The sequence below is a fragment of the Verticillium dahliae genome, genomic scaffold (assembly GCF_000150675.1).
Source record: "Verticillium dahliae VdLs.17 supercont1.5 genomic scaffold, whole genome shotgun sequence".
Lineage (NCBI taxonomy): Eukaryota > Fungi > Ascomycota > Sordariomycetes > Glomerellales > Plectosphaerellaceae > Verticillium > Verticillium dahliae.
The window spans coordinates 1,024,023-1,047,715 of NW_009276938.1; the positions used below are offsets into that span (position 1 = coordinate 1,024,023).

General features: G+C 56.0%; 8 protein-coding genes across 8 annotated transcripts; 5 read left to right on the forward strand and 3 right to left on the reverse strand.

The window, feature by feature from the left end:
* Positions 1-608: 608 nt before the first annotated feature.
* Positions 609-2,319, forward strand: VDAG_03297 (aspartic proteinase; the record flags this gene model as incomplete). The annotated part of the gene is made up of 7 exons (XM_009657162.1): positions 609-637; positions 698-746; positions 801-876; positions 966-1,015; positions 1,298-1,543; positions 1,593-1,884; positions 1,943-2,319. The coding sequence occupies 7 exons, from the start codon at positions 609-611 to the stop codon at positions 2,317-2,319; spliced, it is 1,119 nt and encodes a 372-aa protein (XP_009655457.1).
* Positions 2,320-3,781: 1,462 nt separating this feature from the next.
* Positions 3,782-5,466, reverse strand: VDAG_03298 (uncharacterized protein; the record flags this gene model as incomplete). Its single annotated transcript, XM_009657163.1, has 2 exons — positions 5,155-5,466; positions 3,782-5,004 (listed from the first exon to the last, which is right to left on the reverse strand). Exons 1-2 carry the CDS (start codon positions 5,240-5,242, stop codon positions 3,782-3,784), a joined length of 1,311 nt encoding a protein of 436 aa, XP_009655458.1. The 5' UTR covers positions 5,243-5,466.
* A 2,573-nt stretch (positions 5,467-8,039) lies between these two features.
* VDAG_03299 (2-isopropylmalate synthase) lies at positions 8,040-10,511 on the forward strand (the record flags this gene model as incomplete). Its single annotated transcript, XM_009657164.1, has 9 exons — positions 8,040-8,155; positions 8,250-8,286; positions 8,344-8,408; positions 8,462-8,504; positions 8,571-9,170; positions 9,254-9,348; positions 9,423-10,209; positions 10,286-10,321; positions 10,401-10,511. The coding sequence occupies exons 1-9, from the start codon at positions 8,148-8,150 to the stop codon at positions 10,509-10,511; spliced, it is 1,782 nt and encodes a 593-aa protein (XP_009655459.1). The 5' UTR covers positions 8,040-8,147.
* An 819-nt stretch (positions 10,512-11,330) lies between these two features.
* On the reverse strand, positions 11,331-13,800 carry VDAG_03300 (uncharacterized protein; the record flags this gene model as incomplete). Its single annotated transcript, XM_009657165.1, has 6 exons — positions 11,331-11,461; positions 11,539-12,728; positions 12,785-12,988; positions 13,051-13,181; positions 13,238-13,403; positions 13,463-13,800. The coding sequence occupies 6 exons, from the start codon at positions 13,798-13,800 to the stop codon at positions 11,331-11,333; spliced, it is 2,160 nt and encodes a 719-aa protein (XP_009655460.1).
* A 600-nt stretch (positions 13,801-14,400) lies between these two features.
* On the forward strand, positions 14,401-14,743 carry VDAG_03301 (uncharacterized protein; the record flags this gene model as incomplete). Its single annotated transcript, XM_009657166.1, has 3 exons — positions 14,401-14,408; positions 14,480-14,598; positions 14,655-14,743. The coding sequence occupies 3 exons, from the start codon at positions 14,401-14,403 to the stop codon at positions 14,741-14,743; spliced, it is 216 nt and encodes a 71-aa protein (XP_009655461.1).
* A 1,197-nt stretch (positions 14,744-15,940) lies between these two features.
* VDAG_03302 (tubulin alpha chain) lies at positions 15,941-18,108 on the forward strand. The gene is made up of 5 exons (XM_009657167.1): positions 15,941-16,051; positions 16,244-16,302; positions 16,365-16,675; positions 16,733-17,236; positions 17,294-18,108. The coding sequence occupies exons 1-5, from the start codon at positions 16,040-16,042 to the stop codon at positions 17,770-17,772; spliced, it is 1,365 nt and encodes a 454-aa protein (XP_009655462.1). The 5' UTR covers positions 15,941-16,039; the 3' UTR covers positions 17,773-18,108.
* A 402-nt stretch (positions 18,109-18,510) lies between these two features.
* Positions 18,511-20,352, reverse strand: VDAG_03303 (nucleolar protein; the record flags this gene model as incomplete). The annotated part of the gene is made up of 4 exons (XM_009657168.1): positions 18,511-19,026; positions 19,099-20,157; positions 20,219-20,285; positions 20,342-20,352. The coding sequence occupies 4 exons, from the start codon at positions 20,350-20,352 to the stop codon at positions 18,511-18,513; spliced, it is 1,653 nt and encodes a 550-aa protein (XP_009655463.1).
* A 688-nt stretch (positions 20,353-21,040) lies between these two features.
* VDAG_03304 (uncharacterized protein) lies at positions 21,041-23,187 on the forward strand (the record flags this gene model as incomplete). Its single annotated transcript, XM_009657169.1, has 4 exons — positions 21,041-21,986; positions 22,041-22,110; positions 22,160-22,643; positions 22,699-23,187. The coding sequence occupies 4 exons, from the start codon at positions 21,041-21,043 to the stop codon at positions 23,185-23,187; spliced, it is 1,989 nt and encodes a 662-aa protein (XP_009655464.1).
* Positions 23,188-23,693: the final 506 nt, after the last annotated feature.

The window sequence follows — 23,693 nt, forward strand, 5'->3', positions numbered from 1 at the left end:
TATAGGAGCAATGAAGACCTGATTATAAGGCAGGTAGTAGTCCGCTCTATCGCGGGCTTTCGTTGTAAGGCAGGAGACGGCTCTGTGGTGCCTCCCCGTGAGGAGTGGCCCTAAGAGCAGGCCATCAAGTTTGAGTACCTATGCACCTGCCTACCTACCTAGGTGGGTAGCTGGGTAAAGTACCTACCATATTTTCCTTTAGAGAAGGTACCTACCTACCTACCTTAGATAGGCAGGTAATCACTGCAACCATCGAGACGATTCACACCAGCCAGCTAAGCTCACATCTAAGGTTCAACATCTCAAAAGGTGTACCAACGCGTCTGGGCCTGTATTTCAAACATGGTAATAACACAATATCATGCTCTGATCAATATCAATTTCTACAACATGGAACCATGGCGGGCGATGATCCGATATATCTTCTTGCCAAAGGTCAGAAGCCTGCCAGAAAACCTTGGCTAACTGCTGAGCAAACGAGGGACAGCTGATGGAATCGGAACGACAAATCCGTGCCCTTTCGCTCGTACGATGCGCCTCTCGGCAACCGGACCTTCCCACAGGCCCCATTCGGTGCTTCGGCGCGGCCCACGTCCACCCACATCATCATGTCAGGCAACCTCAAGAATGCTTCAAGGTTGGGACGACCTGAGTTCGCCACGTTAGCTGCTCTTCTAGAACGTTTACCTATTACCAGCATGATGGCCAGACACCGAACGCAGCTATTCCATTGGGAGAGGCCGGACGTGGGCGGCTCTGGTATTATTACACTCGCCCGATGAAAGCTTATCAGGCTGAAGGCTAGGGTGGCCGTGGGTGTGCGCGGCATGAACAAGTCACGCTTCAAGCGTATAGAACTGCCGGAACTCAGTGTTTGTGCGTGTGGGAGACGGCAAGTCAGACCTGCCGTGTTGATTGCAGGGGACAGCCTTTCGCTTCTGTGCCGGAACTGACTCTCATGCCAGGCACGGTTCTGAAGATGATGTCCGAACTCAACGTTTCCGACGGCAACGAGGTGCACGAAGTCCCAAGCGCGAAACATGGTTATATCTCCCGCTTGATCTATGTAGTCAGAATATACAAGGCCCTGGCAGCAGTGGGATCGCGCACACATTGAAGGCCTCAACGACAAGGACATATAAAATCATATGTCCACAAAGTCCAGCCGGTTTGCGAGTTCGAGGATACCACAACAACCCCCAACCAAACGAAGCCTGAGCTGCCGCCTGCACAGAAATCAAGAATGTATTCCATATTGTACCTCTGCCTTCTGCTCGCTTTCGCGAATGCACAACAGAACCCAAAAGTTGTCCAGACAGACCTCATCCACCTCAAGTCGCAAGCGTCAGGCCCCTTTATCCCTCTTGTCCAGTTTTCGCTCGAGAACCAAACCATCAATGCTCTCTTCGACACCGGTAGCAGCGATATTGTCGTCCCCCAGAAGGGCAGTTCCATTTGCCAGAACCCTGCCCAGCAGTGTGACAACTCCTCGGCATCTGGCTTCGTCGCCGGTGCCTTTGACACAGCGGCAGGGCTCGCTCGCGTGCGTCAACGGTTCAACATTGCAAGCCACTTTTGTCAACGGCACTGAGTTCAACGGCGACTTTGCGGCACTCGATCTAGCCATGGACGGACAGACCGTCACGGGCACGACGGTGGGCATCTTCACCAGCGGCTCGCTGCCGCCCGATGCGCCACTGTTCCCCATCTTTGGCGTCGGGCCCGTCCAAGCCGAGGCCGTGGGCTCTACGCAGCTTCAGCAGGGCAGGAATCTCAGGCGCCAGGCGGGCAACTCTGCGAATCTGTACCCAAACCTGCCTGCGCACATGAAGGAGATTGGTATGATCAAGTCGAACGCCTTCAGCGTCTACACCAATGATGCTCGTAAGCATGACCCATACCGTTCATGTCTGCCTGACAACGTCTGACAAGTGGAAATCAGGAGCCAAGACGGGTTCCATCGTCTACGGAGTCATCGACACCGCCAAGTTCGAGGGCCAGCTTCAGGAAGTGCCCCTTGAACGAGCGAACGACGGCGCCCTGCCCTCCTTCGTGATCAAATTTAGCTCTGTGTCCATGGAGACGGGCATTAGCGGCAGCAACGAGATAAACTTATCATCACACATCAACAACGACGCACCCCGGGCAGCAGCAGCCACCACGGACCTCGCACCTCGAGACGGTCTTCCCGTGACCCTGATGGATACCGGGGCTCCCTCGATCCTCTTACCAGCCGCCTCGCTACAGATGCTCGCCACGGCGTTGGGCACGACTTTCTCGGAACAAGACGGCCTGGGCTCATCGACTGCCAGAAGCTGACGGCCAACAACGCCATGGTGTTTCGGTTCAACAACGACGCCATCGCGATCAGGGCGCCCATGGACACGCTCGTCATGCCGCAGGAGCTCGTCCAGGATGCGCGCCCGGGATAGTGCGTGCTGCCCGTGTTCCCGAGCCAGGACACGGCCGTTATGGGGCTGCCGATGCTGCAGTCTGCGCACGTGGTGTTTGACATGGACGGTGAAAAGCTTCTGATGGCGCAGGCCAAGTTTAATGTGACAGAGTCTAGCCTTCGGAAGTACCTATAGTGAGAGGCGCGACAGAGGGAGATTTGTCGTAATAGGCAGTATATATATGTTTTCTTGAAAAGATCTAGATTCAGTTGTGTTGAGGCGGTTAAGTCCACGGTTGCGGAATTGTGAAAATGAAAATGTGCCGTTATAAGAATACAATACCACCGATCTTGGAGAGAAAGAGAAGAAAAAGGAGTGGAATAACAAGGCAAAAGGATTTCTCCTTGACGGGTGCCCGTCTCGAACCCGGTGGTTCCTCTACGCGCCTTCCGTGGCCTGCGCGCCCTCACAGGGCAGTTAGAGGCATGTGATATCGGGTATTTGCTTAGGGTGACCTCTAGGACCGCTACACCATGCGTCACGCTGTAGCGGCCCCTGTTGGAAATGGGCCGGCCTGCGCGTGCTTATCAACCTATTGGGACTCTCTAGGTGCCTTCAGATAGGAAGGAGCTGTGCCAGGCAGCCGTGGGAGGCGCCTGGAGCTCGAGCAGGGGCGGTAAGGCAGGCACGGCGACGTCGGCGTGCGGCCACCTGCCGTGTAGACGGGCCAGTGGTTGGCCGCGGCGAGCAGAAGGTTCCAGGCTGATACCCTACTGGTGATGCGTTAAGGATGATAAAGCCTGGCAGTAAGCTCGGGGATCTGCCAAAACATACCTAGGTGAAGATGCTCCAGATCAAGTGGCCAAGGGAATGCCTCCAGCCCCTGACCAGGGACTCGATATGACTTGGCCCTCGTCGGCCACACAGCACCGGCACACGATCGTCTCAATCGCCACGGACAAGCATTAAAAGGACAAACAAATCATTCTCATTCTTGATATCATCGTGGCCAGAGGCGTGTCCCCTTATGGCTGAAAACGCCTCCAACGCCGCCCATAAGGAAACTAAAGGGGGTTGCCAGAATGTACATAACCCACATTCCCTATTCAGAGCCGCCGTCTATTTGTGTTGTCCTCGAGTAGGGACCGACTGCAACCCCAGAAGCGTCATGAATGCGCGCTCGCTGCCGCGCGTGGCCGGGTCTAAAGATAAACGTTGAGAAGAAACGGGTAGGGCCCGGACTGTTTCGATGCAGAAAGCTCGTATCGTGGTGAAGTGATGGTCATGTCGGTGTTTTGTAGGTTGAGATGGTACAGATGCGTAGTGTGTCGCCGCTCATTTTGGCGCAGGTCGTCGGTCAAGTTGGAACACAGCGAAGGATGGCCTCTTCAGCCCGCCCCAGCTACATTCTCCTTGACGTTCAACGCCCACTTCAGCTTGGCTAGGACTTCTCTGGTCTCTTTCAGCATGGCTTCTTGCTCTGCTTCCCTGGCTGCCGCATTGGTCTTGATGCTGTGCAGCGCCTCCTCCTGCTCGTCCTTGTACGCCAAGAAGGTGGCTTCAATCTCGTCCCTCTGTCTCTTCAGCTCTCGTATGTTACCGTCTTGCTGGTCACAAAGGTCACGCAGTGTGGTGATCTTCTCATCGTCGCGCCGCCTCTCCTCGACAAGACCGGCAATCTCGCTTCTCAATTTCAAATGAGCCTTCTTGACTTCGTCACCTTGGTTGTTCCAGTGCGAAGCGATGGCGTTGTATCGCCCCTCCATCAGGGCGGCGTGCGCGCCGGCCTCATCAACTTGTCGAGTGCTCGTCAGGCGCATTTTCTCCATCTCATCTCGCCAGCCGCGCTCGCGTTCCAAGGCATCTACGGCTCGGCGTTTCTCCTGGTCGACGGTGGCGCTTAGACTTTCGACTTGCCGTTCCTTCCGGGCAAGCAACGTCTTATTGACATTGGCCTCAAGCAAACGACTCTCATAATCGCTAATGAGACGCTCCATCTTATCCTCCACAAGCTTGGCGGCCTGCTTGGCCTCCTCGGCGCGAAGCTGTTCAATCTTGATCTCGCGCTTCAGGGAATCGTTATCGCTGACGAGCTTGTTGATGACGCGGCCGGTTTTGCCGAGGCCCGCCTTGCCAATGGTCGAGTCCCATCCAGCCTGTCCTGGAGGTCCCGGGCTCTCCATACCGCCCACGGCAAGCTCATCGTCTGGAGAGTGGTCATCTCGTCTTGGAGAGTCGTGCCGTTGCGAAGTGTCGTGCATAGTGTTGCCGTTGGCCCAGCCGCCGTTGCCTTGTTTTAATTTGACGCTGGACACTCTGTCTTGACTAGAGGACATGCTGGCGGCGCTGGCGTTGCTGTTGACAGAGCTAGAGAAGGCTGAGTTGCGAGGGCTGGATGTGGTACTGGAATCGCTGGGGGTTTCGAAACTGGGCACCGTGCGAATGGTCTGGTGCATTCTTTGCGTGTCTTCGTGCGAGGGTGATGTGTACTTGGATGGCAAAGGGCTGCGACGACTGATCATGCTGTTGGAGATGGGTGTTGGGATGGGTTCGGCGGCGGCACCAGAGGAGGAGGGTGCCGACCGATCTGATTGTGACGATAGTCGGAAGTCTGGGGGGTACGAATGTCAGCTGACGTTGTGGTGTAGAGCATAGACGGCAGCATGCAGAGATAAAGGACAGAGGAGGCTCGAAAGGAACGAAACGATGGCTGGATGCTGCGAGAAGAGCTTCGGAATAGGTCGTAGCAAGGTGTTCTTACAATCTTTGTGTTTAGGAGTGAGGTCGGACTGGTCAAGAGACTTGGTGGAACATCGGGGTTTCTGGTATTTTTGCAAAAGACTAGGCATGTCTATCGCTCATTGTTTGATCAAAAGGGGGACTGGCGATGCTCTTTTTCTGAGGTACCCAAGTTGTGTCGGAAAGCGAGCGCTGTTGCACAGGTAATGCGATATGATGCAAGGTTGAAGAAAGTCGGTCAGTTCTACAGTAGTAGTAGGGGATATCGAGTCGTGAAGAGCAATTGCTGGGCCTGGCCTGAGAGGGATTAGCGTTGAAGGGGGGGAAAGGCGATGAGTCGATCAGAGGGGATGAAAGATGGCAGATCGGGATGTTGTCGAGCAGGGGCGCCAGATGGGGAGGGGCGATATTTACCTGCTTTGATGTGTAGTACATGCGCAACCCGTGCATGCCTGTACGATTTTTTTTTTTTTTGCTTCTCTCCTGTCGCTGTCGACGTTGGTGTGGTTGTATTGCATTGAGTTGGACGCAACCAGCAAGCCAAGCACGATGAGTGATGGGGCTGATGGACGGGACTGTGCCTGCCGGTTCTGGTTTCGTCCAGGCGGACCAGGATTTGCAGACCAGCATCCAGGGACCAACTCCCGGCCATTGGGTGGTTGGCCCCTTCCCGCTGTCTCCTTCCAGGGCATACTCTCCACTAATAATGCTGGCCCCCCACTTCTCACCACTGGGAGGACGCTAGGCACAGTGCCAGGGCGTTCCCCAGCAACGAAGATCGCTGCGTCACCGCCCCTCCCAGGCCCCCAAGCCCCCCTGTCGCCTGCCGCCTGGGCTGTGGTGCTCTATCGCCTGGCGGCGGTCGCTCTCGCCAACCTCCTGTCGTCTTTTCAACGCCCATCCATCCAGTGAGCAACGGGCAGCGCAGGGAATCCGCCGATCGAACTCTGATGCACGGTCCCAGCATCCGACCACCCTCCATTACCCTCCATCGCCAGTACAAACACAGACAGGACCATGGATACCAGCTCCTTTCGGTATCAATCGGGGATACCAAACAGTCAAATGTGCCACGATCGACCTCTTCCCCAGATCCCCTTGAGCTAGTCCCGTTCATTCTGGCTGTCAGTGTGCTACTGTATACCAAGATGAGGGTGCATAGTCCGTTGCAGCCAAAGCACGTCCCCCGTCGTCGAGTCATTCTCCGCCTACAGCTGGGAAAAAGCATGCATAAACACCCACAGCACCGTCCGTTTGAGAATCTCACAACTCAGCTCGCCCACGCCTCTTCAGGCCGGGAACATCCTCGACCCTTTTTCGGGAAGATCTGGCGTCCACACAGCCATATCCTCCGACTGGTCCGCCTTTTTCTCCTGTCCAATTTCCTCCACAGTCAACCCCTTGAGGCCATGCGGTAGCGGCCGCTCTAATCGAGACGGGAGCAAACGAACCTCATGTGTAAAATCTCAACCAGCATGCTGCAAGCCCCCTATCATAACAAGTCAAGTCTGCGTCCTTTTCTTCTGGAGCGTGACGAGATGTGAGCCCGGTCGGGCATGAGCTCGCCCCTATGGCCTGCCACCCTGCAATATCGTGTCACGTTTCAAGCAGCACCTCAACCAAGTTGGGCAGGCCAAGCAGGTGAGACAGTATCAGCTTCTTGTCGTGTGGTGTTGCAACGCCCATTCAGTGAGCGCAACTGAAGACTTCTTCAGACAGTGGCGTAATTCTGGCTTCGTGTTGGACTTGTTTGGTCATTCCCGTGCAATACGCTCGATTTTGCACCGACAGCAGCAAAACTCTGAATCAACATGAGGCCTTCCGGAGGAGATATATAGAATGCACCAGACCGGTGTGTTAGTATAGAGGATGGCGCGAAACCTCTCTATGACGACACGGCGATGGTCCTGAGCAGACTCTTGATCAAGATATTGCCGATTTACCGTGCCCCTCGACATGAGTATCGTGACAACCCCAAGTGCTTAATGGACATCAAGTACATATATGCTAGGGAACGCGCCTGCTGTGGTCTCAACTGTAATGTCGTAGCAAGCATCTTTCGGAGATGGTGAAGCAAGCCATGTCTGGACTTCAAGGCTGCATTCCGACTTCGCAGATATTTCAAGGAACTATACCGATGGGAGCCGCGTGCAGCTTGACATGACTCAAGGGGGGATGGGGCGTCTTCAGCTTCGAATGGAGACTTCTGGAGACGACTTGATATCCGGCCCCACAAGAGAGAATCGATGCTTGTGGCTCTCTTGCCAGTACTGGGGCTTCATACCTGAGATTTCATTGTACGAAGGTACTAGTAAGAGGTCTCAATCTTGTGCACAAGTGAAAGAGCCGTTGCAGCCGTCATTTTTGCCGGCTAGGGCTCACATGCCGAACAGAGCATTCTTGGAGCCTGTGATGCGCAAAGAAGGTATCTGACACTGAAGAGGCTTGAGTACCTATGTCAACGAGAGATGCCCGTGGCCATCAAGCAAGCAGTTGTGACACCTGAATTGCTGGGTGGACTGAAAGAGGCTGACCATTGGCCTGTCGTCGCTTCCATGCGGCAATGGAAGGGCGCGGCTTGACTTTGTGACCCCGCCATCCGGTGGTGCCTTCAGCATGCAGTCCGGATTCGGAGCTAGGAAAATTTCTGTGGGACCACCCCGCGAGTAAGGAATGGGCCATTACTCTGAAGACTGGGACGTACTGTAGGTGCAGCGATTGAATCATTCTTGAGTGCCCCTCATTGCCGATAACCCTCCAAACCTTCCAACCTCGAGACTCCCCCACATCACACTTCTGTGACTCAAACTTTTGACGTCGTGACTCCGATACAACCCGCGACGAGTTGCGCATTGAGTTCATATCTTATTTCTTCTCCTCCTCCTTACACACGAAGGAAAGAAGGTTCTTGTGTCACCATCGCGACAGTGTCACACGGCTCGCTTCTTCACACGCGAGATACGCCCCGCACCCACCGAACGGTTCCCAACTATCGGCCGACGTTCCAGCTCCAAGATGACGATGTAAGTTCCTCGACTTGCCAACCAACGGTCCTCTTCATCATACAATTGAGAATCATTGTCGAGCCGGACTGACATTCTTGACCCTCCTCACAAGGCTCAAGGACCCCATCAAGAAGTACAAGCCCTTCAAGGTATGCTGAGCTAACCCCTACGTTCTTCCAACCTGGATCGCAACTGACTTGGAGCAGCCGCCTCGCCTGCAGAACCGGCAATGGCCGGACAAGGTTATTGAGAAGGCCCCCCGATGGCTTTCGTACGTCAGATACTACCCTTCCAGCAGAAGAACACTTACTTACCTTCTCGCAGTTCTTGCCTTCGCGATGGTAACCAAAGTCTGCCCGATCCCATGGTGCGTTTCCACATCCTCGCGCGCACCTGCCCTTCCTGCCGCCTGATACTGATTTGTTGCCAACAGAGTGGCGATGAGAAGTGGCGTTACTTCAAGATGCTCTGCGATCTCGGCTACAAGGAAATTGAGGTCTCATTTCCGTCTGCGTCACAAACCGATTTCGACTTCACCCGCCGCCTCATCGAAACCCCAGGAGTCGTGCCCGACGATGTGTTCCTCCAAGTCCTGTCGCCCTGCCGTCCCGATCTCATCCGCAAGACTGTCGAGTCCGTCCGCGGAGCGAAGAACGCCATTATCCACATCTATCTTGCGACAAGCGCATGCTTCCGACAAGCCGTTTTTGGCTATACTGAGGAGCAGACTCTGGAACTTGCTGTCGAGTGCACAAAGCTCGTCAGGTCTCTGACCAAGGACAACCCCGAGGCTTCCGGAACGAACTGGCAGTTTGAGTTCTCGCCTGAGTGCTTCTCCGACACAGACCCCGAATACGCTGTGAGGGTATGCCGCGCTGTGAAGGCTGCGTGGGGCCCCGACGGATCCAAGGGCGATCAGATCATTCTCAACCTGCCGGCGACGGTCGAACTCGCGACACCCAACATTTATGCGGATTTGATCGAGACTTTCTGCAACAACATTGGCGACAGGGAGGATGTGTGCATTTCTCTGGTAAGCCGTCATCTTTTTCCTAACCTGTTGACGAAGTTGGCTGACAATGCTCGACAGCACCCTCACAACGATCGCGGATGCAGTTCGTACAACCCGACATGCTGAATACTTTTGGCGCCGCTAACAATGGACAGGCGTCGCAGCGGCAGAGCTGGGCCAGATGGCTGGAGCTGACCGTGTAGAAGGCTGCTTGTTCGGGTTCGTCCCTTTCCTGATTCCGTCATCTCTGACGAAGTACTGAACAATTAACAGCAACGGCGAGAGGACGGGCAACGTCGATCTCGTTACCCTCGCCCTGAACCTCTACACCCAGGGTGTCAGCCCACAGATCGACTTCTCCGACCTGAACTCAGTCATTGACATGGTTGAATCCTGCACCAAGATCCCCGTCCACCAGCGTGCTCCTTATGGCGGCAGCCTCGTCTGTGCCGCTTTCTCCGGCAGCCATCAAGATGCGATCAAGAAGGGATTCCAAATCCGCCAGCGCGACGGCCTGTCAGCCGAAGACCCATGGAACGGCATGCCCTACCTGCCCCTGGACCCTCAAGATATTGGTCGCAACTACGAGGCCATTATTCGTGTCAACTCGCAGTCTGGCAAGGGCGGTACCGCCTTCATCCTGCAGGCCAAGCTGCAGCTCGATCTCCCCCGTGGCCTCCAGGTGGCGTTCTCCAGAGTTGTTCAGAACCGCACCGAGGAACTCGGACGCGAGCTCCTTGCCAACGAAATCACCACCCTCTTTGAGTCCACGTACTTCCTCAACGACAACCCCCACTTCAGCCTGGTCGACTACAGCATCAGCCCAGATCGCTCGCAATCCCCCGCGCCCGCGCCGCCCGGCAAGACCCAGGACACAAAGAGCTTGAGACGTATCTTCGAGGGCGTTATCGTTATGAACGGCGAGGAGATCAAGCTGCGCGGCCGCGGCAACGGTCCCATCTCGAGCATGGTCGCCGCTCTGCGAGCTGTCAACATTGACTTTGACGTCAACGACTACAAGGAGCACGCTATTGGCGAGGGCCGTGGTGTCAAGGGCCGCGTCCTACGTCGAGGTCAAGCCCACGGGCAGCAAGCAGACGGTCTGGGGTGTTGGTGTCCACGAGGATGTGGTACAGAGTTCGCTCCTGGCCGTGCTGAGCGCGGCGAGCTCCGTAAGCCCCCTCCCTCACCCTACAGAGCAAGAGTGATCAGTGATCGACGGGGTTTGAATTTGCTAACACTGCTGGACAGTTCATTGCCAGCCGACCTACCAGCCCTACCCTGAACCCCGTTGCGGTTCCCGCCCCCCAGGCGACGCCGAATCTCATCTCCGTCTTGGAGGAAAAGGCGAACGGCATGTAAAAAGAGATGAATGCAAGGTGGGACAAAAATTTAATGGTAGATGATGACCATGTGTGTCGGCTGGGATAAAAGTTGAAGATGCTTCACCAGAGTTTTCTTCTTGAAGCGTCGTTCCTGAGTGGTAAATACAATGTTTTGAATAACCGACTGTGTATCCTTTCAGTCACAGTGACTTATGGCTGCTCTATTTAGCTCCATTGTGAGACCGTGCAGCCGAAGTTATGCTTTCATTTTGACCACGATCTTCAGGCTTGAACTAACACATATCCTCGGGCAGCGGCACGACTTGCACGCTGCTTACGATGGTGAACACTGGCGAAATATAGCAGAGCTTACAAGTCCGCCTGGGTACCGACATGTTGGAATTGGTTAGGTATAGTTCACATGATGATTTCGACCCCATCAACATCTGCTCCAGTTAGATGAGCAAGGGCGGGAGGAACCGGATACCTGGTGTTACAAAAACATGATACAGTGACCACAGTAATAATACCTGCCGCTCCGCCTCCGGCCAGCGACCGCACAACGGGCTCTGTGTACCTGTTGCCAATATCTCCCTCCTTGCCACAAGAGGCAAGATTCACTAAAACGCCAAAAGCCAATTGCGTGCTCATGCTTGTCCTCGACTTTTCCGCCTCGGGGTATTGTTGTTTTCGGATCACGCGAGTGATCATCCCCTAACTCCCTGCTATCGAGGTGACCCAGACCGAGGGGGAACCCGCCGACACCTGAGGGTATCCATTCGACCCGTGCCAGAACTTGCATGATCTTCGTGTCATTGCATGAGAAAGCCCAATCATTCGTCGTTGCTCGCCGTCACTACGTGGCAACGGCCGCCACCGGGGCCGGCGCAGGCGCGCTAGCCTCTTCCGCGTCACGAGTGGCCGACTCCACGAAGGCCGGCCTGAACTTGTTAAGATACTTGCTCGCCAGCGGGCGTGCCTCCTCGTCTAGAAACAGGGTCAGCGTCGTGGTCACTGCTGGAACAAAATAAGAGGAAAATGAAAAAGTGGGTGGCCAAACTTACACTCGACCCAGATGTCTTGCACCGTGTCCAATGCCATTTCCTTTGCCGGCGGCCGCATCATGACCACGTACAGCAGACTGGTCAGCACCAGGGGCACGACGGAGGGGTCACGACAGATGAGCTTTATGCGCGCAAGGATCGTCGGCGACAGGTCCGGGACCTCGCCCAGGAAGCGCGTCAGCACCTTATCCTGGGCGTGCAGGTACTGCGAGAAGCCGTCGATGAGCTTGACTGCCCATGTCTCGTATTGGCGGGGCGCGCCGTCGCCCTCCGTTTTCTGGCGCAGCCGGTCGTTGTACCACTCCTCCGTGAGCCACGTTATGGCAACGTCAATGCGACGACGGAAGTCTTCGAGGACGTAGGAGTATAGGGATTCCCGGATGCTGTTGTTGAGCGTCGGCGCTGACTTGACCTCTTCTTTCACGGCATGATCTGGCTCTGTTGCTGACCTGCTGGCCAGACGGGTGATGATGGCGATCCAGGATTCCCTGTCGTTGCTGCTGGCTGCAAGGCGGTTGACGCCAGATCGAACCCGCTTGTTCGCTTCTTCGAGGGATTTGATAAACTCGAGTATCGACAGGACGGAGACTTGGCCGCCTCTCAGGGCCAGTTCTGGTGTCAGAGGCGGTGGTGGTGGAAGCTTGAAGGCCTTCAGGCCAACATCTGTGTTGTCAACCTTCACGAGCGGCTCGCTGTCCAGCTTGTTCAGAATCTGCTCCGTGTCCTCCGCTGGATAATCATCCGGCTCGTATTCATCGTCGTCATCGTCTACACCGAGCGGCGCCGTCTCGGGATTAATCTCAGGCACCGGCATGGCTGCCAGCGCGGCAAGTCGCCCTTTGATTCCATCAACAGCTTTGTAGAGCAATTGGGGGTCTATCCTGGACAGGGTCGACACGTTGATCCGGGCAACCAGCTCTGCCGGCACCGTTGAGATGTCGAAAGCCTTCAACCCTTCACTGCCTGTAAGTGTGTAGACATCGGCGAGGCTATGTTGGCCGGGAGCTAGGGGTGTGACCTCCAGCTGTTGTGGCGCTGGCGCAAGAGTCCGTTGTCTTTTAAGATCTGCGCCCTCCGGCATTACCTCCAGGCCACGCTTCCGACTTGACTCATCCAGGATCTCGGAGCGCATGCGCATCATGCCCTCGACATGCTGCTGGATCCGAGGGACAATCGGGTTGTGAGGATCGCTGGGTAGCAAATATTAGTCCGGCATCTCAAGTCATCAGCATAGTCGTTACAATACCGTTTCGCAATATGCATCAGTAGCATCCTTGTGGTTTTCTCCATCGACTTCACTAGCACACGTATCCGGGGTGTCATGGGCGAGTTGGCAAGCTTCAAAGGGTTGAATTGGAGCACAGCGGCCAGGATTCTGTTCGCCGTGGTAGGGCGCGTGCGTACAAGGATGGACAGACAGTTCAGAGTAGCATCAACAAGGAGAGCATCGCTAATGTTTGGGGCGTCATGTCAGTAGCGTTGAGGTTGGAGCACGGAAGTTCTTCTCCTTACCTGGCCTGATCTTGGAGTCCACCCAGTATCCTGTCAAGCAACCCAGCTGCCTCCGCCTCCAATGTCTGGTGATCAAGGGTCTGATGATTCCTCGGCACCTTATCCAGAGAAACATCGAGTGAATCACCGCGCTGTGAGGTTGGTCAGTACAGCGACCAATTGCTTGTAAGAACGAGCTCGCCCGTACCCGAGGTTCTTGGGGGTTTGCGACTGACTGCGCCAGCACAACCCGTTGCGCAAACTTCATGCAGCATATCCGCAGAGAAGGCTCGGCGTTTTCCCAGATACGCAGTATACGAGTCTTGATCTTAACCATGCGCTCCCATGTCATGTTATCGTAGGAATTGTTGATGCTGTCCACCAGTTAGTTTGCGTCTCTTTTGTGCCTCCAATTCCTCGTCGGCGCACTCACATCCACCGCAAGGCGATCGGGTAAATGCTTGCAGATGCTTGAATTGCGCTGCGCAACACCTGCAGATCTTCGTTTGGGTCTTCCAGCAGGTCTTTCAGTGTTTCGAGAACAAAGAGTTGCATGGTCTCCTTTTCGCTCAAGGGCAGTGCTGGTGTCGCAAATGCTTCGGCGAGGAACTCTGCGCCCCATCTTCGCAATTCGAGGTGGGCGGATGGTACAACGATTTGCAAGATGCTCTTGACCACATTCGAGTAGTATTTAACATCGCTTAGGACAAGCTTCCGCGCATCGTTCAGTTGCCGGATCTGGTCGCTGACGGAGAGCTGAGGAGACGCCATGATGTTGAGAGACTGCAGACTCGTAGCTCTGCGGTGGTATGTGAAGTACTGAGTGCGATTCGATTCTCCAAAGTGTACAGCGTCGGCAAGGGTTCATCGGCTACGAGCTGTCGCGACCTGTGGAAATTCCCAAGCTCTGTCCGAGCCGCATCCCGCCCAAGTGCTGCAGGCGCTCAAAGGTTCGTGTGTCTGATGATCGTGGGGAAGGCGTTTTCGTGCTGCTGAGGGGGGCCAGGCTGCGTAACAGAAACTCTACTGCGTGACAAGGCAGGCAGGTTATGTTTGGTCCGAGAGTGAAGTTCCACGGTCTCGGTCTGGACGCGCGAAGCTTGAATTGCGTAGGTGGTCCGTGCACCACACGCAGAAGCTCCTGTGCGATCCCTAGTTCGATCTTGCACTATCGGTTCTGCCGTGCTTTTCCCGGAGTCTTATCGCTTTCGTTGTTCGACTTCGGCCCAGCAACTTTTGCGACGCGAGCATCCCGAAGGTCATTAAGCGACGATTGAACAACGACACAGCCTCACAAGCGCGCGAACTCACGGCCAACCAATACTTTGGCATCTCACGGCTTGTTCTCGGAAGCAACAACCAGACAACACAATGGCGGGGTACGTTTTCAGCTTGACAAACGAAGAGCCAATGGGTCGAACAGTGGCCTGACGAAGGACAGAACTCAAAGATCATCATACTACGACCGCCACCTCAGGCAAGGCCCGGCTCTGATTCGGGCGAGGAAGCCGTACATAGTCAAGAACGCTGTTCTCGGCCTGGGACTGTGGACCATTGTTGGGGGTGTCTGTAAGTTGCCTAGCCAAGTTCCCTTACCATGGTAATCTTACTGACCCTGGCTCAAGACTGGTACACATTGAAGGCTGTTGGCCAAGACGATTTCGAAGATGTCAAGGTGCCTGATGCGCCCAGGGAACCTCAACAGGCGAAATAAATCGAGGACACTGTGATGTGCACTGGGTGTACCTAATGAAGGGTGGTATGTAAGGCTAAGCCAAAGGGACAGTAGGCATGGGCAGTCTGTCCATGGTTGCTCTGTAAGATTGTATTGGAGTAGGTTGTAACATGGACGCCGCACATGCTCTCAGGAGACATGGCGGAAGAAGGCCCGAGAATGCCTTTTAGATATCCCCCCACTGAATGAAGACATGTACAATTCTGTCCAGTGGTAGACATGGTTATGTTTACTTGGCGACTCAGACCATAGGCTACTTTGAAGCTTTGTTACTGGACCTGGCGATTCCCCCCCCCCAGTGGCAGATGGTTTAGAGGTTTCTGCAAGGGAGGAGTCGTATGTCCTGTAACAGACTTGGTAGCATGGATACCTGAACTTATCATTACTGCACTGACAGCCCCGACAACAGAGTCAGCGTCTAACTTGGTCGAACGACGTGGAATATACAGATGATCCTGCATTGCAACATGGTGAATCTCGTTGACTCGATGTCGAGGTTCACCAGTTTGCTCGCAGTGGAGTACTGATTGGCCGTCTGCACCATATTTCTAAGTACCTCTATGAAGGGATGCACATGTACTGTAGTGCCCAACAACGCATGAAGAGCAAAGAGGGGTTACCCCCCTTCAGAATGCCAGCCAGCTAGCTAGCTGGTCGCACCCACCCACCCGAACCTCACTCCGCGTGCATTACATTCAGGAACACCTCTGCAACGTGGGAATTCCTCTCGTCGCGGCAGCTGTCAAACGAGGAGATGCCACCCCCCGACAGGGTCTCGTAGATACAGGACAAGCAGTGTCCCAGACATTCATCACCAACCACTGCTGCCACGGAAAGCTGATGGTGTCCAATCATGGCTGCTTCTGAGCCTCTGCTGTCCCAATTCGATACCCCACTTCCCTTGCCCAGCACGGACCATCTGGCGGTGAGAAGCAGCAGCTCGCTCATTGGCCTAGGAGACGGCAAGGCCCAGAAATCCACCAGGGTCCAGCACCTGAGGACCTAGCGCTAACCCGCGATGTGCATCTCCCAGCGCCTTCCCCTATCGCGCCACCCGATTGTTGACGTGCCCCGCCTTGGAGCCCACAACTGAACACCCGGTCCCTTTACTCTGTACCCAGGCCCGCCAAACCTCACCACACCTGGGAAAACCACCTCCTTCTCCTCCTTGCCTTCCTTGGACCTTTGGACCACACCAGCGCTGCGCGCGTGAAAGCTGCTCTCTTCTCCGTTGCAGTCTCCGTCCTAGCCTCTTCTCCGACAACATCATTCATCATGAAGGGCGAGGTATGTTGAAGCTTTCCTTGTTCCTGAAGCTGCCATGCCAGGTGAAGCTATCGCGGGCCGTCCCATTCCTCGGGGCCGGACCCCTGAAAACGAGTGGAAATGGAACTCTGCACTTCGGCTGGCTGATTCCGCCATCAACCATTTTTGTTTCGTCTCGATTCAAGCATGCTTACAAGCCGGTCCCTTTTTTAGATTCTTCACCTCCACCTTGGCCAGGCTGGTGTTCAGCTGGGCAACTCCGCTTGGGAACTGTATGTCTTCTCGACCCGAAACTTCTCACCATCCTGCTGCTCGGAGGCTGACCTCTAGCTAGCTACCTCCTCGAGCACGGCCTCGGCGCTGACGGTCGTCCCGACCCCAACGGCCCTGAGATCGGCGACCCTGGCTCTTTCGAGACCTTCTTCTCCGAAACCAGCGGTGGCAAGCACGTTCCTCGCTCCATCTTCGTCGACCTGGACCCCTCGCCCATTGACGAGATCCGTACCGGCGCCTACCGTCAGCTGTTCCACCCCGAGCTGTTGATCAGCGGCAAGGAGGATGCCGCCAACAACTACGCCCGTGGCCATTACACCATTGGCAAGGAGATGGTCGATAATGTCATTGACCGCATCCGCCGTGTTGCCGGTGAGAACCATCTGCAGTGCTACATCTGTAGGACCGTATGCTAACGATACCGCCCAGACAACTGCCACTCCCTCCAGGGCTTCCTGATCTTCCACTCCTTCGGTGGTGGTACCGGTTCCGGTTTCGGTGCCCTCCTTCTCGAGCGTCTTTCTACCGAGTACGGCAAGAAGTCCAAGCTTGAGTTCGCCGTCTACCCCGCTCCTCGTGTCTCGACGGCCGTTGTCGAGCCTTACAACGCTGTCCTGTCCACCCACAGCACCATCGAGAACTCCGACTGTACTTTCCTCGTCGACAACGAGGCTGTCTACGACATCTGCCGCCGCAACCTAGACATCCCCCGTCCCTCGTACGAGCACCTCAACCGTCTGATCGCTCAGGTCGTCTCTTCCATCACCTCGTCTCTCCGATTCGACGGTGCCCTGAACGTCGACCTCAACGAGTTCCAGACCAACCTGGTGCCCTACCCTCGTATTCACTACCCCCTGATCAGTTACGCTCCCGTTGTGTCTGCCTCGAACAGCCAGCACGAGAGCTTCAAGGTTCAGGAGCTGACCTTCCAGTGTAAGTCAATGACGGTCTGTCATGGTTGAGGATGGTAATGCTGATGACAAAAAACAGGCTTCGAGCCCAACAACCAGATGGTCGTCTGCGATCCCCGCAACGGCAAGTACATGGCTGTCGCTCTGCTGTATCGTGGCGATGCCGTCCCCCGCGACTGCAACGCTGCCATTGCCGCGCTCAAGGCCAAGTCCTCCTTCAACCTGGTCGAATGGTGCCCCACGGGCTTCAAGCTCGGAATCAACTACCAGAAGCCTGTTGCCGTCCCCGCCGCCCCCGGCGATGGCGGTCTTGCCTCCGTCGATCGTTCCGTCTCCATGTTGTCCAACACCACCGCCATTGCCGAGGCTTGGTCGAGGCTGGACCACAAGTTTGACCTCATGTACAGCAAGCGTGCTTTCGTGCACTGGTACGTTGGTGAGGGCATGGAGGAGGGTGAGTTCAGCGAGGCCCGTGAGGATCTTGCTGCGCTCGAGAAGGATTACGAGGAGGTTGCCGCCGATTCATTCGAGCCCGATGAGGGTGACGCTGAGTACTAAGAGGTGAAAGACGACCCCGGAGAGTTGCCTTCCTCGCGTTTGCGTTTTGCTGTACACACTTGGATGGGGATCGGAACTGCGGCTGTGGGCGGATCATGCTCCTGCAGAACAAAAGCCTGCATTGCTTCCTGCCTTCTCTTGCATCCTGATAGCCTGTCGAGGTGGTGGCCTGGTAGATTTCTTTGTTCCCCTCGTCCCCTCGTCGAACGACACGACGCTAGGCCTAGGATTGATTACCCCTTCTGAAATCCATTACCCAACGAATGGATGTTTTATTTTCTGGAGTCTCTGTGATTTTAATAGATGAGGACCAGGCTAGCGTTGTGCGGTCTTTCGTTGCTTGTTTGTCACGACTGCGGATATGTGATTTAGCTGGTGCTTGGTCGAGGTAGCTCGCAAGGCAGTTGAATTGCCTGGTGGAACAGGAAGAGCCCAAGAACCTCTGTCGAGCCAATCGGTGTGAAGTGTAGAGATTTCTTCTTGAAGTTGGTTCAAGCAGATGATGTAGCGTTGTGGATTCAATCCAACAACATGAGACGGAATGATGAACTAGTCGATGCAAGGCAAAATGCGGAAGCATCGGGAAGAGACCAGATGAATCGCCTTCGAAGCCGAACACATCCATAAAAAGTCAAGCCATGAAAAGCCATGATATCTCCATCTTCGTACGCCGACCCCCGGTCCATGTAACACAACACACAAGTGGTATCACAACTTTTACCTTGGTCCCCGTCCCCCTCAATCCTTACTCGTCTTGCCGCCCTCCTTTCGCCATGCCGCGGCCCTCACGGCTCCACGTCCTTTCTTCTCCACCCGTCCCTTGTTGACCCTGCCCTTCTTCTTACCGATCCTCACGTCGCTCGGCCGCCCGTCGTTGGCGCTCGCGCGCTTGCCCTCAAAAATGATCTCCTCGGGTGTCTTGAGGACGAGCCCTGACCCGCTGGCCTGCTCCTTGCCGTCGCCGCTACCGCCGCGGCCCTGCTTCTTCTTCTTGTGGTTGTACAGGGCGCCCGAGCGGCCCAGCAGCTTTGAGGCGCGGCCGGCCATGGAGAGCTCCTCGTTGGTGGCCTTTTGCTTGTACTTTGTCGACTTCTTATCCGTGGCCTTGTCGCCCGCCGTCTTGGCGCGGGAGCGCTCCTGTGCGAGGGCCGTCTTGTGCGGGGCCTTGGCACGGGTGACGCGGAGGGTGCGCGGGAGCATGGGGGGGAACTTCTTCTCGTTGAGGAGCAGGGCGGCCTCGACGTCGTTGGCGTCCTATTTGCATGTCAGTGGCTGCTCATGAAACCTGTAGAGAGGAGGAAGATGGGTGGATGGGGGAGGACGGACGTGAAACTGAACGTAGGCGAAGCCCTTGCCGACGCGGGTCTTGGGATCACGGATGACGCGGACGCTCTCGACCTTGCCGTCTTCCTTGCCAAAGACGCGCCAGAGGCCCTCCTCAATGTCGGACGGGACCTTGTTGCGCTTGCGCTCCTTGGTCTCGCCGCTGGCGTCCGTGTTGAGGACCGTCTCGTCGTCGACGAATCCGAGGTTGCCGACAAAGACGCAGCGACGGTGGTCGGTGGGCGCAGGGTGGGCGACGCTGTCGACGCGGATGTGGCGATCGAGGACGACGGAGCCGTTGAGCGTAGTGCAGGCCTTGCGCGCCGCGGCCGGGGTTGAGTACACGACATAGGCGTTGGCGGACTTGGTCGTGGCTTCCATGAGCGAGTGCGTGATGTAGGCGGCGCGCTTGGGCATAGAGCCGGCCGAGAAGGCGAGCGAGCGGAACCGGATCGACTCAATCTTCTCGCCCTTTTCCAGGACGGTCGAGAGGTGCGTCATGAGCGTCTTCTTCGCGACCTTTGTGGTGCTCGCTTCGGCGGCAACATTGGCAAGGAAGACTGTGCGGTTGGCTTTCTCGATATCCGTGTCCTTGGTGTCGGCGTCCTTCTTGTCCTTTGCGACGAGGGATTCGTGGACGGGGAGGACTTCCTCCTCCACGTCATCGTCCGAGGTTGTGTCATCTGCCTGCTCGGCCTTGGGGGCCTCCGACTTGTTCTTCTGGCGCTTGATCTGGGCCTCTTCCTTCTCTTCTTCTAGGGCGAGTTTGTTCAGGTATTTGCCCTCGAGGTCGTCTTCGTCGCGCTTGCGCTTGCGCTCCTTGGGCTTCCGGGGGGGTTCCAGCAGGCGCTCTACTGCCTCTTCCACATCTTCTTCCTCAGAAGCCTCGCCTTCAGCGTCGTCTGAGAGCTCAGAGAGGTCGGCATCAGCATCTACCATGTCCTCGGCATCCTCGTCGTCACCAGCTTCCTCCTCCTCGTCGGACTCTTCGACAGCCTTTTTGGGCCTAGGTGGTGGTGCCTCGGCATATTTAGCCTTGGGGTGAGGTTTGGCAGATCCAGCCTGGAAATTGTCAGTCAAGTTACGTCTCTCCATTGATCGTACAGAGCAATTATCGGCTTACACTGGAGGAGAAAAGAGCATCGAGGGTGGGGTCCACGGCTTTGGACGAGGCCGTCAACTTGGAGGTTCTGATACAAAATTAGTACACGATTCTTATCTGACCGAATTTCGGGGTGCAAAATACTTTTTTGACATGATGTATAAGGTCTCCTGAACGAGAATCGGTGGTTGCGACAGACAGATGGGATCCTGGCCGTTTCGTCAAGTCGCACCCCGAAGAAAAATGTCGAGCTCTAGGCCTCTTCGCAGACACTGACGGTCAACTTTACAGCGGGGCACATCCCCAATCTGGCGCTGCTAATCGATTGGTCGAGTTTTGCCGCGCCGAACCCGCAAGGGGACCCACTTCAGGGCGCCTCTCACCGCCTCGGCTCCCAGCCAATGAACGGGTTTTGTTCTGCCGACCGAAGTGATGCTGGTGCTTGGTGCTTGGTGCTGGTGCTGGTGCTGGTGCGCAAGAGGAGCGAGAAGAGAGGAGCAGAGGCACGAGGTAGATGAGCGCATCTGATGGAGTGGCAGGTTCACTAATGCTTCTTCCGGTTTCCCACTACAACACCACAATTCCCACCCAACAAGCTCCGATTTCCCTACCAACAGGAAGCGAAACACCTCATTCACGATTTGATTCCTTTGACTCTGGCAATTTATTCTTGCACCACTTCCTGCCGACACCCTTCGCAGCCGCTGCAGCTCCGCCCCTCCAACCTCTTCCTAACCCGACCTCCTCGCGCGAAAACCTCTCCCACCCAAGCCCCAACAAGCTTGCCCCAACGCGAAAATAATACATCCGTGTTTGCGATTGCGATCACCCAAGCAAGAAGCGATGGCGGCCGCTGGGGCGATCCCCCCTGCGCTCTCGCCAGAGCAGCCGACCCTTGACCACGACGACAGCAACATCTCCAGTCCGTTGAGCGACGTCGAGGACGGAGACGGCGACGAAGGCTCTCTCGATGTCATGAACATACATCACGATACGCCTCGCCAGCACGACGACGACGAGGGCGATGTGTCCGAGTCCGACAGCAATCTCTCCGACGCCAACGACACCGAGGCCGAGACGGAGCGTCTCTTCGACACACCGCAAGCCCAGCGACACCGAGACGTCGTCGTCAATGAGTTCAATGACGGTCAGATCTTTGAGCACACCCCAAGTAAGCTCCAAAAGACATTTTCCGTCGACGAAGAGGCCGACAATAGCGATAACGAGTCGCTGTCCGACAATGACGACGTGTCGCTGGCGTCGAGCCCCGGCGACGGATCCCCTTCCCCAACCAAACCTGCCAAGCCCGCCGTCACGTCGCTGGCAAGCCCTGTACGAGAATCATCGGAGACGAAGAAGCGAAAACGGTCACTTCCCGTCGACCAATCCGACTCTGATCAACCCTTGAGAAAGCGCACGGGCTCGGTCGCCGCGCCAGACTTGGACGATGCTGCGCGCCGCGAAGATGATGAGGACGATCCTCTGTCGACGCACCCCAACAGCGGGAACCAGTCGGCCGACGAGGAAATTCCCGTCCTGACCACCGAAGCCAAGACTGAGCCGTCTCGAGACAGCGCCAGCCCAGTCAAAGCGTCCAGCGTCACGCGGAAGCTCACGAGGAATGGCAGCAAACACAAGACCGAGGACGGCGACGATGACAAGATAAACGACGCCGATACTCACGAAGAAGGCACTGCCGACGAGGGCGTTGAAGCCCGAGTGGACGAGGATGTGGCTGTTGCCGAGGTTGAAGACGATGCCGACGCTGCGGCCCGAGACGAGGAAGAACGTAAGACAACCACTTGCATTGGCATGATCGAACGGCAGCTAACGTCATGCGCAGTTGAGAGGAAACAAGCCGCACTCGACGAGTGGAGTCAGCTTGAAGCCAGATTTGTGCTCTTTCGCGAGAGGTCAGTCCCAATCCCGGCTCATGCCTGCCTGTTAACTGACTTTTGCCAGACTCTACAAGGAGCGCCTCGAGCGTTTGGAAGCCGAGGAGCAGTCTCTCCAGTCCGACAATCCTACCCACCCTGAATATCTTCTCATGAGGCAATGTCTCGACGAGCGACTCGACAACAGGATGCGCGAGGTCAACAGGGAACATGAGCTTACAATTCAAGCCCTCGACAGACTCTCGGTTGCCCGCAGGGCGCAGATCTGGGGACAGTTCTACCAGGGTATCCGGGAGAAGCGTGAGCAATACCTGGAATCGCTCAACCAGGAGTGGTACGAAACCCAGAACGCCAGGCGCAGCGCACACAGCGTCCCCGACTACAGCATTCAATTTCCCACGATCCCTGCCCAGCGCACCAGGAATGCCGTCGCATACAACACTGAGGTGGCCTATCTCGCTGGCCTCGCCAAACATGAAGGCTTTCCCGCGGTTCCTGCGATGCGAGGTGCAAGCGCTACAGAAATTGATGACGATCTGGAAGCTATCAAGGTATGTTAAAACAGCAGGACTTGTGTCGGGAAACTTTCTTGCTAACGACGGTCAGCGAGCCTCGCGTTCTCGCCAGAGATCAATCATGCAGCCTCTTGAAGACTACCAAGCCGTTTCATTTGGAGGCACGCTCGGCCCGGCCGGCGAACAGTTTATCAAGAACACGCCTTGGGCAAACCCCAACCACATCTCCCACAAGATGCAACATGTGCCTCTTCACTCTGAGCCCGGCACCAGCGCCGCCATGCCCTCGGCGCCGCCACAAGCTGGTCCCTCGCATGCGGGCCACCACCACCACCACCATCACCACCATCATCAGCAGCAGCAGCAACTGCCGCCGCCGCCGTCAAACGGACAGGCAACATCCCAGCAGTCACCAACACTATCAGCCGTGTCTCCAGAGACGTTGCGAACGGCCAGCGTCCTCAGCCAGGGCGTCCACATGAAGCATGCGGGAATGGGCGGTGTGGGCCGCGGATCCAAGGCAGTACAGGCACAGGAGCCGGCATCGAAACAGGATATGCCCATGGCTGTGGCAACCTAAGCGGCGCAATCACCGGGCGGCAATTTCGGCGTTTCATTTGCGGAGGGCGCTCACACGTGCGATGATACCCAGGCCACAGGTGACACAGGGCCTTTGTTTTCGGATGTCCATACTCGGCGCGCCACCGCGCGCAACTAGAACTGCTGGCATTAACAGAGGCGCATATGCGCTCCTCACAGAGGGAGGGAGTTTTCATGTCCTCGAGACGAGCGGTGGCAGAGGCAGGGGGCTTTGCTTTGTGTAATGAGAAATGTACAGGATACGGGATAGGGGGGGGCAGTGATGGGAACCTAGCACAGGTGTTTTCGGCAGCATCGATCGCATATAACTCAATGGAGTCAGTCATCAGTGAGAATGTCAAGAGCTCAATGGCGGCAGCACCTGAATTCCTGCTTAGTGATTTGGTCGAATTCACTCTGAGTCGTCAATAATCAAGCATTGGAGTGTGAGCGTGAGCGTGAGCAGGGGTCCTGGCGGAATGCACACCGCGGGGTGCAGGCCTATCG

Coding starts and splice junctions, on each gene's coding strand:
- VDAG_03302 (XM_009657167.1), top strand. Junction 16,676..16,732: donor CCGCATCCGCCGTGTTGCCG/GTGAGAACCATC, acceptor GATACCGCCCAG/ACAACTGCCACTCCCTCCAG. Junction 17,237..17,293: donor TCAGGAGCTGACCTTCCAGT/GTAAGTCAATGA, acceptor GACAAAAAACAG/GCTTCGAGCCCAACAACCAG.